At 45.6% G+C, this 14,187-nt stretch overlaps 1 protein-coding gene across 1 annotated transcript; it reads left to right on the forward strand.

The window, feature by feature from the left end:
* The first annotated feature begins 1,060 nt into the window (after nucleotides 1-1,060).
* Nucleotides 1,061-13,317, forward strand: e2f2 (E2F transcription factor 2). Its single transcript, XM_036543019.1, has 7 exons — nucleotides 1,061-1,324; nucleotides 8,294-8,396; nucleotides 10,079-10,298; nucleotides 10,820-10,981; nucleotides 11,583-11,697; nucleotides 12,017-12,188; nucleotides 13,061-13,317. Exons 1-7 carry the CDS (start codon nucleotides 1,061-1,063, stop codon nucleotides 13,315-13,317), a joined length of 1,293 nt encoding a protein of 430 aa, XP_036398912.1.
* Nucleotides 13,318-14,187: the final 870 nt, after the last annotated feature.

Raw genomic sequence — 14,187 nt, forward strand, 5'->3', positions numbered from 1 at the left:
CATCACGTGCACATCACACAACGGTGTATTTTAAAGTAGTGAATCTCCTGAATGTGTTCAGGATGATTACTACTAATTTAAGAAATTAGTTTCAAAATTAAGAAAAAAAATATAGCTTTATGGGGTTGGTTTGATTTAAAGAAGGTGAAGCATATATATATAACCAAAAATCACAAACTATCTGTATTTCATAGTCAGTTTGCTCACGGGACGCCATTTAACAATGAATGGCTACCCAACACAGAAAGCAGAATATTTGGCAACCCTTTCTCTTTACGGCTAGGCACGCCCGGCCCCAACAGTTATATGCAAATACGCACTAGAGAAACGATTGTACGTTGCTCTGGACCAATCAGAATCCAGTTACAACCGTGGGAGATCCAAATTTCGCGGGACGTAGTTTGGCGCTAAAACAGCAGTTCTGAAATCTACTGGGTGTCCAAAAGCTGGGCAATTTCGCTGTAGCTGAGACTTTGCGAGATATTCAACAGCACCTGTAAACATCCGAGGCATCCTATTAAATACGCACCTTTTTCATTCATGCTGGTTTGCAAGATTTTAACGCCAGACTCTGCTGATTTCGAGAATAGGAATATTGATACAGTTCGAGGTCGATTTGTTTGTAAAATATAAGGTTAAATTTAATTGTCCGCTACGCTTAATTGGACCAAGGAGGTAGACGCTGGTAAAGCCGCTGTTGGAATTTGTTGAATTACCTAGCTAATATAGCTATTTGCGGAAGATACATTCTTTTGGTGCATATTTGACGCATGCATTTTGTGCAATTTCATTGCACTCGTTTGAACGACCGAATTGTAGCTGGCTTTTAAAATCACCTTTTGTGATTAGCTAGTTGGCTAACAAGCTAGCTAGCTGGCTGTTAGCTAACCACAATTATTTTCCTGCTTGCTAAGCATTGCATTGTGACCATTATTTCGGCTTGCACATCCGAAAACACTTGGCATAGTATTCCCTGCCGTACAAACTGCAAACCTGTTGTCAAACGTTCGCAAACTAATCAATTTGATTTAACAACGTAGCTAGTTAGCTAGCTAAGAAGATGATGCGGATACCCAAAGGGGTTTCTCCGGCTTCAGGCAGAGGAGCTGTTGCACTCCCAGGCGTTCAGAAGAAAGTTCTGGCTGGAGTGAATGCAGAATTTTACAATACCGGACTCTCCAGCCCACCTATCAACTCGGTACCGGCTGGATATTTCACCCAGATCTGCAACACGACCACCGTGGACCAGCGAGCGAATTGCCTGTATGCAACCCCCCATGGACCTGAAGTGAAGCCCATCAGGTCGGCCTCCGGGAGACTACCGGTAAGTTCTTGATAGTTTACTACATACCTCCATGTAATTTTTTTAAAATGCATAAAATAAATTGTTACACACGCAGCCTGGTCAGCAGACACCAGCTGTAAGCGGCAGGATAGCTATCAGATCAGAATACCTTACCAGCTACTGTAAAATAAAGTGTATACTGCTATTAGGAATGTCTTCTACCATGTGAAAATATGATATGGGTTTCTAAAGATGCACACTGATCAAGTTAACGTTTTTTCCTCATTATTTGTCGGTTAAGTGTCATAACATATTGTCAAACAGCTGGCTGGCTCGGTTACTGCATTTCGTGTCTGTAGTGGGTTAACTTCATGCATTGATCCCTGCAGTTGCATTTGATACTGCATTGAGCCAGAGGAGTGCTTGTTCTGTTCTAGTCAGTCATTAGATAGTTGGGTGTCTCAGCTCGAGGCGGCCCGCTCGCATCCCAGCTGTTGCAGTCGCACTGGCATTACAAAAAGATGGGGGGTGAAGAATAATTTTGGGGGCACCAGGGTTGATCTGCGTTCTCTGTGGGGGGTAGCTTCTAGCAGCAGGAGGAGGAGGGGCGGTTAGGTCGTCTGAGCAGAACAATCCTTAAACTGATAATGGCTGTTGTCCTAATAAGAGGGGGTCAAGCAGGAGTGGGCTGTCCTGTTGAAAATGTTGCTGCACTTGTATGCTTTGTATCTAAATAATTGGATTGCCCTCAGACAGCTCGAGAAATAAGAGGCGCGACCTCATGTCCCGATTAATACTAATATGTCCTGTTTAATATTAATGTCGGTAATACTATCTCATCCTTGTCGACCAGTAAGAACATCACAGGTCGATCCTGTTGCATGACGTTAGGCTCGAAGAGTTCCTCTTTTGTGAGCTCCTATCTGTTCTATCCATTTGTGTCTGTGCACTCACACCTGTTTGGACTTTCCCCCTTATTGCCCAGATCAACCTGCTCCTGTCCTTCCAAAGAGGTTAGAGGTCAGTAATTGGCGCAGTGGTCAACCGGTGTTTTGGCCCTAGCTGCATTGACCCCTTGCAGAGTTTTTTATAAATTAATTTAGAGTATAAAGTAACTTAAATTTATATTGATCAAAGAGCAGGGTGAATGCTAAATTGTAGCTGAAGTGATATTTTTGAACTTATTTTGAGGGTTTTTTTTTTTGGTGGTTTAAGTTAAGAAGTCAGGTGACCAGGACAGGAAGAGGTTAAAGGAACTGAATGTGCCAGACCCCTCCCTTGGTCTCACACAGTCTTGCATTGCTAATTTGCAAAGAATGCAAACCTGCGATTGTCTCCTGTCACGTGTTAAACAGGGAGGGGCAATGACTGGCGCTTGTTTATTCATAAGTACGACTTAAGGAGTTGAAACAGTTAAAACCCTGTTTTCCTGGCTGGTTTTACAGTATGTGAATCTATCCCTTCCTGTAGGGACAGTCTTGCCAAATGTATGTGCATTTTATTATTTCAAGGGCTTAGAAATGTATGATTCCGTGTTGGTATTTTTTGTCAATTAACACATTAATGCTGTTGATAATCCCCTTTTGTTACATGCTTGGTTAAATGCCTGAAAAAGTTTTTATTGAAGAATGTTACAATTGGGACAAAAATGTTTTGACATTTCAGAATTTCAGCTTTATCCCCATGCTTTATTTTCTGCAGGTATGGCTTTATTTCCGATTTGACATGTAGATTTCGCACCCTTTTTTGTGTATGTAATTGTATCACCATGAATTTTTTTCCTTTTCATGCGCAAGCCGCACAAAAGTGCAGGGTTTTGCAGGTCAGTAATAATCGGCATGGATGACAAATATGTTTAAATTAAGTCACTGTGAACTTCATTGAGAATAACTGAGCGTCCAAAACATTTAGGTTGTAGTCAGGTCACCTGGCCATGCACAGTTGATTGATGAAGTGTCATTGAAATCGTTAAAAAGTTGTCTTCACCTCCAAGTTCTGCGTTCATACAAGATTGAGAAGAAGATTGAGATGCATATACGAAGATTTGAGTCTGCCACGGTAGTCGAAGTGATCTGTCCAAATTTTTTTTTCCTTGGCTGGAAAAAGCAGCCTTGCATTGGTGCCCCTTTCTCCTTTGTTCTTTTCTTATTTTTTAATGGTTAATATACACCTCTGTGTCAGTTTCAGTGGAAGTGTATTAGCTGGAGGGGTTTCTGTCTACATCTTACAACTCAGCCACATCAAAAGCTATAACAGAAAACCACATAAAATATTAAAAAGGTACAGTGTTGTAACTTGTTTTTCCCTCTTTAGAGGTGCAGATGTTTTTTGTGAGGCTAGATAACTGTCTTGCTGAGACATTACAAACTCAGTGGGTTTAAAGTGTCACATTTGAAAATTGCAAATTCAGTGTTTATTTTCTTTATGATCTGTGTCCACATTGGAAATATCCTCATTTGTTTTAATAATCGGGAGCACAAGCTCATTTGGAATCTTTGATATTTTCTTAACCAGTCTCATACTCTGTAAAGTTAACAAGCTGAATAGCAACGGTACAAGTGTTTTCACTACAGGATGTAAACGGACAAAACCAAAACCCCCAAGCTGTTTGTCACTCAGTGCAGCAGCCTGCCTTGTGGAAAAACTGGTGTTTGGGGCTGCTGCTTTACAACACACGCTTGCTGATCCTTGCCCGAAATCTCTGGGGTATGACTCAGAATTCACATTAGTTTTTCATATTAAGTTAAATCCTGCGTTCTCTGCTTTTGTTACCCGGCATACCACCACTTCTGTGCTTGTTGCTGTGTAGTCTGGGATGCCCCAGCATCCCCATACGCTTTAGGTGTGCCCTAAGAAAACGACAGATTTGTGGTGTCCCTGCCACTGTACGTCTATGGAAACAGGCGTGTCATTTGTCAAATGTGCAGGAATTCAAGGGAAGCCTCCTAAAGTTACACAGTACAGTTTTGTGCTCCCTGACACGGAGCAGAGGTGTAGCTGCTTTTTCGATGGCTGCATGTACTTGCAGATTAGTGCAGGAGACACAGCACTGTCACTGTCACTAATGTGTGACTTATCTGTACTCCTGCTATTGATTAAAAGGGGAGAAACACTCTTGTGGTCATGAGTTGGAAATCAACCCCCCATCCATCACATGCTGGAGAAAGCAGAAATGCTCCTTATGTCAGTCACATTATTGTGGTAGGAAATGGAGAATTCCCCACTGTGTGAATGGTTGCTGAAGTTGCAGTATGCATACCTCAGAACTCTTAAGTTAAAGAACAACAATATGAATTTCAGATATAGATGAAGTCACCCATTTAAAAATTGCAGTGGTGGAGTGACGCATTCCCGCCCTAAGCTTTAGCCTCAGGGAACCTGGAACCCCATGCTGTGTGGCTTTTCAGTGTAATCGAGTGCCGTTTTGCTCACGTTGTTGTCTCTTTTGAAGCGTGAGGGAACGAGCCGTTTTCTAGCTGCTCCCAGACTGACTCCTGGGCTGCAGTATGTCAGGAGTCTTGCATTTCAAAGCCACCAAATCAATCCTGGGTTATCTTGTTTTGCCCTTTTTCCCCCCTTTGGGATTGACAACAATGGAGATTGACCTTTTGGTTGGGTGTGGTGCAGGTGAGGGCAGGAGTCCAGAGACACCCCAGCTGGGTATCCAAGCCATAGTTGGCCCTCTTTATTTGCAAAGCATCTTTTGCTGTTTCATAGTGATCATGTGGGTGGAACATAGAAGGCGTGACAACAGAAGAGTGTAACTTAATTTGCTGCGTGTTGCAAAATGAGCAATGTAAGAGTGAAGGGAGGTGGGTGCTGGTCAGAGGCAGCTTTTGCACATTCTCCTGCCTCAGTACAGTTTGGATAGTGTTTCACAGACAGCTTCAAATTATGTTTTTATAACTTGTTTTTTATGGTTTAAAAAGACCAAGCCCATGTTAAAACCAGTACAAGCTAAACACTTGCGGGACCTGAGGTTGTATAGAAACTACCAACTGTTTCAGTGGTTACCTGTACACCCACAGATACTTTAGTGTGTGGAATTTTTTGGGCATGTATAAATGGAATGTGTGTTTGAATTCATGGGGGTAAGTCTGCCACCCTGTGCCATTTTTGCCTGTATATAGATCGCCCAAATTCACATGAATTGCGTAGGTGTTGTTCTAGAAGCTTGCAGCAGTAATACAGGATTCAAATGCCACCTTTGTCATGCCATCATCAAACCAGTTGTGTGGCTTCGGCTGCTGTGTGTGCACCTCCTGTGGGATGCTCTGGGGGTAGGGCCACACAGCCCCCGGGCCAGTGTGGCAGCATATCTGCAGGCTTCCGTTAGAGCCTGTCTAATCCACCTGACTGGAGTGATAAGTGCCCTGCTGTCTGGAAAACCTGATCTGCTGCTTTCTGCAACATTCAAAATCCATAATGTTCCTCAGGAAGGGCCGGGCCATCTTTTTGTGGGAGGGGTTGGGGTGTTGCCCCAGTAAGACACGAGATGAGATGATCAGTCTGATTAAAATGACCCCTACGTGGGGACCTGTGAGGTGGAGCCCCGGTCTTATATAGGTCAACGTCACAGGAAAAGGAAGTCAAAGTTGCACATCATCTTATGACACAGGGCTCGTGTGAAGCCATTGCTTCCTCTCAGAGCGTCAGAATGTGCCGGTTTCCTGCATGTTTCTTCTCACCGAATGAGCTGGCACACTGTGTGCATGTGTGCGCGCGTGTGTGTGAGAGAGCGAGAGAGAAGTGGCCACAGGATTGACTCAGCAATCTGGTATGTTGTGCCGACCACAACAAAATAGCATTGGGGTTGTGGGGGGCGGGGGAGGAACCCTGGGGCAAAGTTTGTAACTTGTGACACTTTCTCAGTACAGCTTAATCTTAAAGTGAGTAACTGAGGGGTTCTGTACCATGTGACCCTGTAGCCAGAAAAGAGGCTCGCAGGGGGATACTGTGGTGTGGTCTTTCTCACTTTTGGGGTGGGGGGGACCACCACCACATAGCACCACTTTATCTTGGTGCTTGTAAAAATCTCTCTTGTGGTTTCTGTGGAGTAGTATAACAATCTGTTCGCAACAATTGGAGTAATTTAAAAGCTGTTTAGGTGTTCTCCCCCTCCACCATTTCCCGTGATGGAACCATGCCAAGCCCTGTTGAAACTTAACAAGGCCTGGCAGTCTCTAACCACCACACTACACTGCCACTCAGACTTGCTCATAGGTCGAGGTGGTAAAGACGCTGCTGGTGTCGTGGTTCGGAGCTGTCCTCACTGCTGCTCCCAGCTGCTGCCTACACCCCAGATGTCTCCAACAGGTGGAGGGGCTGCAGGGGACAATGCAGGCCTTCATCCTCCAGGCCTACAATTGATGAGTCCTGTCCGAGCATGCTCAGATCTGTCCCTGTCGGGTCCCCGAATGCTGTCAGGGGTCGTTAGCGGTTGTGTGCAGGCCTGGGGTACAAGGCTTGGCCAAGATTATTGGCACCCCAAGTTCCTTCCCCTATTTTTCCTGACAAGATGAAATGGAAAAGTCTCTGTTTTGGTTGTTTTAACGTCCTGGCGTCTTACCTCAAGAGTGTATTTTTATTTAATGGCACAGGGAGAGCAAGAGTTTCCACTTTGGTTAAGACTTGACTGGAAAGTGTGTGTGTGTGCGCTTTCTCACACACTGTACAGTTCGGGGCCCAGAGCAGGAGACACTTATCCAGTTCAAGTGAGGTCACACTCTGCGATAGGTACTATGTTCACACATCGTCACAGTGAATGGGTCAAAGGCTGAGCTGTTGGGGCTGGTAGCTGCCCTTGGGGATGGGGGAACACCCATTATCACCTTGTTTGCCTTCATGATATAAAGCAAAGAGTGCTGCACCCCCCAGTGGCCTGTGCTTAGCTGTTGCACGTGGCCACTCCACTCTGGCCACTGAGAGCACATGTTTCCAGGCTGCGGAGTCCGGAATGCCCCTTCAGCTGTTGATGGTTGCAGCGTTGTTGCAGGTCTTTGGTAATTTATGGAGAAGATAGTGTTTGGGGGGGGGGGGGCTGCTCTCCTGGGGCACAGCTGCGTGGGCCTCGTCTGTGGTCTGACCCCCTCCGTTTTATTTTTGTACGGTGAAGCGCCTCGGGGGTCACAGCGGTAAATGAGCCACTAAACTGCCTCAGCAAAGTGCTCATGGAGCTAATTTTGGTCTGGGCAGCAGTCTTGGAAAAGCAAAAGCCTATTAACTTCACTAACAACTGTGTGTGTGTGTGTGTGTGTGTGTGTGTGTGTGTGTGTGTGTGTGTGTGTGTGTGTGTGTGTGTGTGTGTGTGAAGCCATCACCTGCCAAACGGTAATTACAGATTTGGCTAAAAGCCTGCTGATTAGAGCTATGTGTGTTAACATGGAGCTGTGCGTCATAGATTTGATGCTGTGCTTACATCCCTGACCTGTCGTTTCCTGCTGTGGGCTGGAGTTTCTTCATCCTCTGTGAAAGGATGAATTAACAGTTTGAGGGGAATTTTCCCTCATTGTCTTGCCTGAATGAGTGACTTAACGGCAGGCAGTTAGGCTCTCTGTCCTTTGTGTGAAATGGTGAATTAACAGCGGTGAGCTAGCATTTCTTCCCTGTCCTGTAATGGGTGCATGAATGAGGTTGCACCCATTCACATGACACGCTCGTTATGTTGGCCCTGTGACAGTAATTAGATACAGGGGGTGGGGGCACGTAAAGGGACGTCCTGTCGTTTGGTGGGCAGTGAGTTTGGGAGATGGCCTTGTTTATTGAGCAGGTCCAGGAGTATGTGAGAATGTGGGGGTGTGCATTGTTCACTGATGGCACGGCATGTGAGCGGACCATACTCCCCATGCCTCCCCACCTTAGCTTGTGTATGGTGAGTGTTTTGGCTAAGTGACTGCCATGCTGTCGTGTGCCCACACTGTGGCCATGCAGCTCTTGAGTGGGGAGCAGCTGTGGTGGGTACCTGTGTCTGTGTGTTCTCCGGTCTCACCTGCACCCTTCCTCTCTCAGGCCAAGAGGAAGCTGGATCTGGAGGACCCCCTCTACCTCCCTGACTTCCGCACCCCCAAAGGAAAGGGCTGTGCGGCAGCCGGCAGAGTCCCCAGCCCCAAAAGTGAGTATCCCGGGAGGAAGGGGGCAGGGGTGCACAAACTGAAGGCCAAACACAGAAAATGGCAAACTGCCCTCTAGCATGGAACCCACGATGTCCAAGATGGCATCTTTGTGCTAAAGTACATCATTAAGTCCAACATAGCATTTCTTTTTAGCCATGGACATACATGATTAATAAGTCTCTGCTGGATTTAACGGAATATTAAAAAGGTCAGAATGTGGTGAGTAATCTGGGTTATATTTGTCAACATTTCCAGCCCTTCTTTAAACACTCATGCATAATTACAGAGCTGCTGAACCAGCAGAAAGACTACTTTTCATGCCTTGCTTTAACCGGGGTATTCCTCAGCTAACATGCAAAAGCAACAGTCAAGTAATTCACTTTCTGTTAAATTTACAATTCTGCAAAGGGCCAGTGGTGGAAAGCTATAATTACATGTTAGTCTTTTTGCCAGACAGAGAATGATTTATCATGACAACAACTTCCAACAGAAACGACTGGATTCCTTCTTTTTCCCCCCAAGACGGAATATCATGTCAGAAATAAAATGCTATGCATAATTAGAGGGAGAAGACTCTTCTGGTGGTTTCTGAATGGAAACGAATAAGGTTCCTGTTTTAGAGCTCAACCTCAACATTGCCGATCATACCACCACAAGAACCCACTGTTCTCTCCTTCATAGCATGAATGATGAGAGTATAAAACATCAGTGTTGTGAGTCTCAGTATTTCCTGCTCTTGTTCCCCTACAGCATTGCCCTACAATTTAGGGTTGGGTGTTGTTTGAATTTTAACGATTCCGATTCCGCTTATTCTTGCTTATCGCAAGACATCAAACACTGTACACCGCCGTGCTGACGTTTGGTCGGATTTGATGTGCAACCTGACTTGCAGCTAATTAGCTTCCCACATGCATTGCACTTTACCTTGTCGTTTTCTTTTCTAAAGTGAAGCCACACTTTTGACCATTTACCGCGGTCCATCTTTCACACTGTTGTGACGTTAGCCATGCATGCTAGCTCGTTTGTAACCCTTTCGCACGTAACTTATTTCTATGCTATGTAGCGTGCGTGTTACGTTACATGGTTCGTTATGTTTTCATCAGCGTTAAGCTTCTCAGTTTTCAGTTAGCATTTGCTATATTTTTAACGTTAAATTGCTGTTCCACTCTAGTGTTCTAATCACACTGGTTTTAGCATACGCGTTAAACTGCTAATCACACCGGTGTGACCATATGCGTGAAAGGGCTAAACAAATGGACACGCTTTTGCATTGATGCCGGACATAGTCACGTAGACAGGTCCTGGCAGATAGCTACGTACGTCCTTGCAGATATGTAGCCTTTGTTTGCAATAATAAAGGGTTATTGCATTTAGGAACCGTTAAGCAGAACTGAAAATGAATTGGCATTTTGGATTCAGTTCTAATTTGGAACCGAGTTTCGGTTCCCAACTCTACTACAATTGTGTTTTTAATCTAATCTAAGGGAAAACTGTGACACTAAACCTCTGCCCCTCTGTCCAGGTTCTGGGAAGGAAGTATAAGTGTCATTTAGGTGCACACATGGCAGTGTTTTGTAATGGAAATAGTCTAGTGTGCGCTTCTAAACTGAATCGCTTTTAGGAAGAGATGGTGTGAAGACATTGCGTTCTAACCACACGTTTCCTTCTCTTAAAAAATCAGCCCCCAAGTCACCCGGAGAACGCACCCGCTACGACACCTCCCTAGGCCTCCTCACCAAGAAGTTTGTGGGCCTGCTTAGTGAGTCGGCAGATGGGGTTCTGGACCTTAACTGGGCCACTGAGGTTCTGGAGGTCCAGAAGAGGCGCATCTATGACATCACCAATGTGCTTGAGGGCGTCCAGCTCATCCGGAAGAAGTCCAAAAACAACATTCAGTGGATGTGAGTAAAGGCCACTGCATTATATCGTCCAAAAGATGAGATGAGATGCTGTGTGGGAATAGCAAGAGTGTAAAGGTGCCCCTCAAACTCCAGCACTGACATGTTTACTAAGGAGTTTGATTGGTCAGTGGATTTTCATACAGATGTTTCCCTGTTTACAGTTTTTCAGGCTGTCACCATGTGACAGTTTTGGGGCTTGGAATGTGAGAGCCCACTGAACAATCATACTCATGCGAGAGGTCATGGAACAACTTTGTATTTTTGTGTGAAAATTATGTCCATAAAAGTCTGCCATAAGTTTTTAATGCTACTGTGGAGAAAATTTGAGATGTGCGATTTGCCTCTGCATTGATGTTTAAGTATAATTGCCCTCATTCTCAGGGGTTGAAGGTTCTTTGGCATGTTAGCATTGTGTTATTGTGTAAATGAGTAGAATGAGCATGCTCAGTGTGGTTCTTGACTGTAATCATGGGGGCAGCGGGTTACCAGTGTTCTTAGCATGCTCTCTGTCGCACGCTCAGGGTGGGCGGCGTGTTTGAGGGTTCTGCCGGAGGTTCTGAAAAGGCGCGTGCCTTGAGGAAGGAGCTGAGTGATCTGGAGCGTGCAGAGAAGGCCCTGGACGACCTCATCCAGTCCAGTACCACCCAGCTGCGGGAGCTGACAGAGAACAAGGACAACCAACGATATCCTTCCAGCAGGGTGTTGACACCCAGCTCATGGGGGTTGTGGTGGCAGTGGGGTGGGGGGGGACAGAGGTATGCACAAGTGTGCTCAGCAGCCTAGTTGTCGGAAGGTTGCAGTTTTGCTGTTGAACCGGCCATTTCAATATTCATTGAATTGCAACTGTGGTGAGGAGTTTATAACATTAGGAGTTTCAAAATGGCAACGAGGTATGTACCAATGTGGCTGCCATCTCTCAAATATTCAGCTTTCATTTGCTGTGGTACCCTTTACAATTAGTTCTGGATCTCAACTTCTCCTTCCATGAGCACAAAAGATTACAAAATACATGATGATTTATAGTTACCATTGCTCAACTGGTTACAAAAGTTTTTTGATGAACACACCCAAGTGGGGTGGAGTACAAGAGAGCAGCTTTCTCTTCCTTTTTGCGCGATTCATTCACATGTTTTGAGAATCATTTGAGGTTGGACACAGGATGCTAATGTAGGGACATCTTTCCTGTCCCTGTACTCAGATGTGGGAGAAATACTTGGTGGGTTTGATGGTACATGACAGGACATGGTGGCTGTGTAGTGGCTTTTCTCCTTGACTCCTTGGTACGCTGGGGTACGTCACGTACCAGGACATCCACTCCATCGCCAGCCTGCAGGACCAGACTGTCATCGCTGTGAAGGCTCCCTCTGAAACCAAGCTGGAGGTGCCGGAATCCTCAGGGGTGAGTGTGTGCGCACACATGCACAAACCGCTGTCCTAGTCCCTTTCCTCCTTGAGGAGTTTCTGCTTTCCTAAATAAAAGCAGTGAAAGAAAGACAGTGTCAGGTGTTGTAAATTGTAGTGACGATTGCCATAATAACATGGTCTAAGATATGTCGACAGTCTGATTCATACCCACACCTGAAGAATGTGGTTGGGAATGTTTGCTGTTTAAAGTTTACATAGCTCTTATCACTTGTGATGTGTAATTTATGTTCTACTTTTATGGTACCTTAAGAAAAAGTTGACTAAAGTCATCAACAATCTATGCGTGTATCCAGGACACACTGCAGATCTACCTGAAGAGTAAGAATGGGCCCATAGAGGTGTACCTGTGCCCAGACGAGGTGCTGGAGGATGGGAGTCCCGTGAAAAGCAGCACCCCCAGGAAGGAGTGCCCCCCGCTGGCCACAGAGACCCCAGAATCCTCTCTGAAACAGGAACCTGTGGAGGGTAAGGGCTCACTCATCTGGTTTGAGAAGGGGGAGAAGCTGGTCTGGGGTTCAGCCCTGCTTACGCACAGACACACGGCCTGCTATCTTACATTTGCATATCCAACTGATTTCAAATTGGACGACAAGTGGAATGAAAGTGCACAAATCTTCATTCCCTCGACTGTCTTCCAGCTGCTAAAACAGACATTAACATTCACATTTTATTCATTTGGCAGACGCTTTTATCCAAAAGCAACTTACAAGTGAGACGAAGTACAACACAAATGGACAGAGTGATATGAGGCAGTGGATTTCTGAATTGAAGGCAATGTATGACAGCCAGCACTGTGTTAAACAAATTCAAATTCCCTGCCATTTCCCTGATGCTAACCTTGCAGTTACCTTGTTACCATTGACAGTAACAAGGGAATTACATGTAGCATATAATGTATTCATGGCTAATATGGTATTGTGTCCCCTATGGGCATGTGAAGCACTCTTACACAGAAAAGCTGGCCTGAGGCAGTGAAAGGTGCACACTGCATTTTCGGCTGGCTGAGTAAGATTTCTGTGCATGTTCTCCTAAATGATATTTCCACTTGCATTTTGTGGTTCTGCAGTACACAGAAAACATGAATCTTAGAAGCACTGGTGGTGCTAGGGTGTGATTAACCTGTAAGTGCAGTGAGTGCAGAAAAGTTTTGCAGGTTCATCTTTCTGCTGGGTATTTCTCCTGTTTAGCTGTTACATTTAGCTGACGTTAGCATGTTCTTTTCTCATTAATTGCATCTATTAGACTGTTTGTTTTGAGAACGAGCTCACTTGGTTTCATTCCAGTGGACTTTGTTTGGAATAAACAGACCCCCTCCTTCTCCATCTTGTCCCCCACAGCAGAGATACCGAAGACGGCAGCGGTTTCCAGCAGTTCCCTGCTGGATGTGGAGGGGATGCTTGGCCTCCCTCCCAGCCTGCTCCAGATCACGGAGGACCAGCTCCCCGGCAGCTCCTTCGCCTCTGACACCGCTGCCCCATTCGTCAGCTTCTCCCCCCCGCTCGACCACGACGATTACCTGTGGAGCCTGGAGGACGGGGAGGGCGTCTCGGATTTCTTCGACACCTACGACCTGGGCGACCTGCTCAAGAGCTGAGGAGGGGACCCTGTCTGAGTTCAGGGGAAGGGAAGGGTTGCAGGTGTGAGGGGAACTTGACTGCACTGTGACTCCACTGCCCTTCCCTCTCTCAAGGATTTTTTTGTAGTTTAGTAGTTCTCTCTTTTTGATATTGTAGTAGCAAGGTAATTTTGTAATAATTAGTCATTCACTCCCAGCAGGGGGCAGTGAAATTGGCACTGACGTGGATGTGTCCGGGCCCCAGTGCTGCCAAGATGTCCCTGTAGCTCAGACCGGGCGTCACGGCATCCTTCAAAGCTCCTGCAGCCTTCCCTCCGCCTCCCCTTTGCAGCATGTCTGTACAACTGACGCCTGCCTTTGAATATCCGTGAACAGATCCTTTTATGCGCATAGAGCAGTGCCACCTGGACATTCACTGGCAGGCCCGACTGCATGGTATAGAGAAATATTCAAATGTGAGATTTGACTAATTTGCGATTTGGTAATACTGGAGTCTTAATGCGATAAACTCCAGGATGTTATCAGTGTATGACAAACCTCTGGCTGAATTTTCAGTCATTAGACAATATTGGGTGCTTTTATCCTGCTAGGTGGGTTTTGACTTTGGGGAGGGAGGGGGGTAACATAAACACTCAGGAATAAGTCTCTCCAAAGCTAGGTGTTTGTACTGTTTTCCTCCACTAGAGGGAGGCATCTGTTCTGGTAGCACAGAACTATTTCAGTCTTGATACACCCACGGGTTTACAGAGTTGAACTTCTGAATGTAAATTCTACAGGGTGCTGCCCATGAAGGGCTAAAAGGTGAGATTTTCCTAGCTATTTCAGTTAAGATGTAGAATTAGGAAGGTTGAGGGGTAGTGTCATGGACAGTTATCATATGTTTTCAGT

This window comes from Megalops cyprinoides, chromosome 12 (assembly GCF_013368585.1).
Source record: "Megalops cyprinoides isolate fMegCyp1 chromosome 12, fMegCyp1.pri, whole genome shotgun sequence".
NCBI classification, from domain to species: domain Eukaryota; kingdom Metazoa; phylum Chordata; class Actinopteri; order Elopiformes; family Megalopidae; genus Megalops; species Megalops cyprinoides.

Coding starts and splice junctions, on each gene's coding strand:
- e2f2 (XM_036543019.1), top strand. CDS start 1,061: ATGATGCGGATACCCAAAGGGGTTTCTCCGGCTTCAGGCAGAGGAGCT. Junction 8,397..10,078: donor CAGAGTCCCCAGCCCCAAAA/GTGAGTATCCCG, acceptor TTAAAAAATCAG/CCCCCAAGTCACCCGGAGAA. Junction 10,299..10,819: donor AAAAACAACATTCAGTGGAT/GTGAGTAAAGGC, acceptor TCGCACGCTCAG/GGTGGGCGGCGTGTTTGAGG.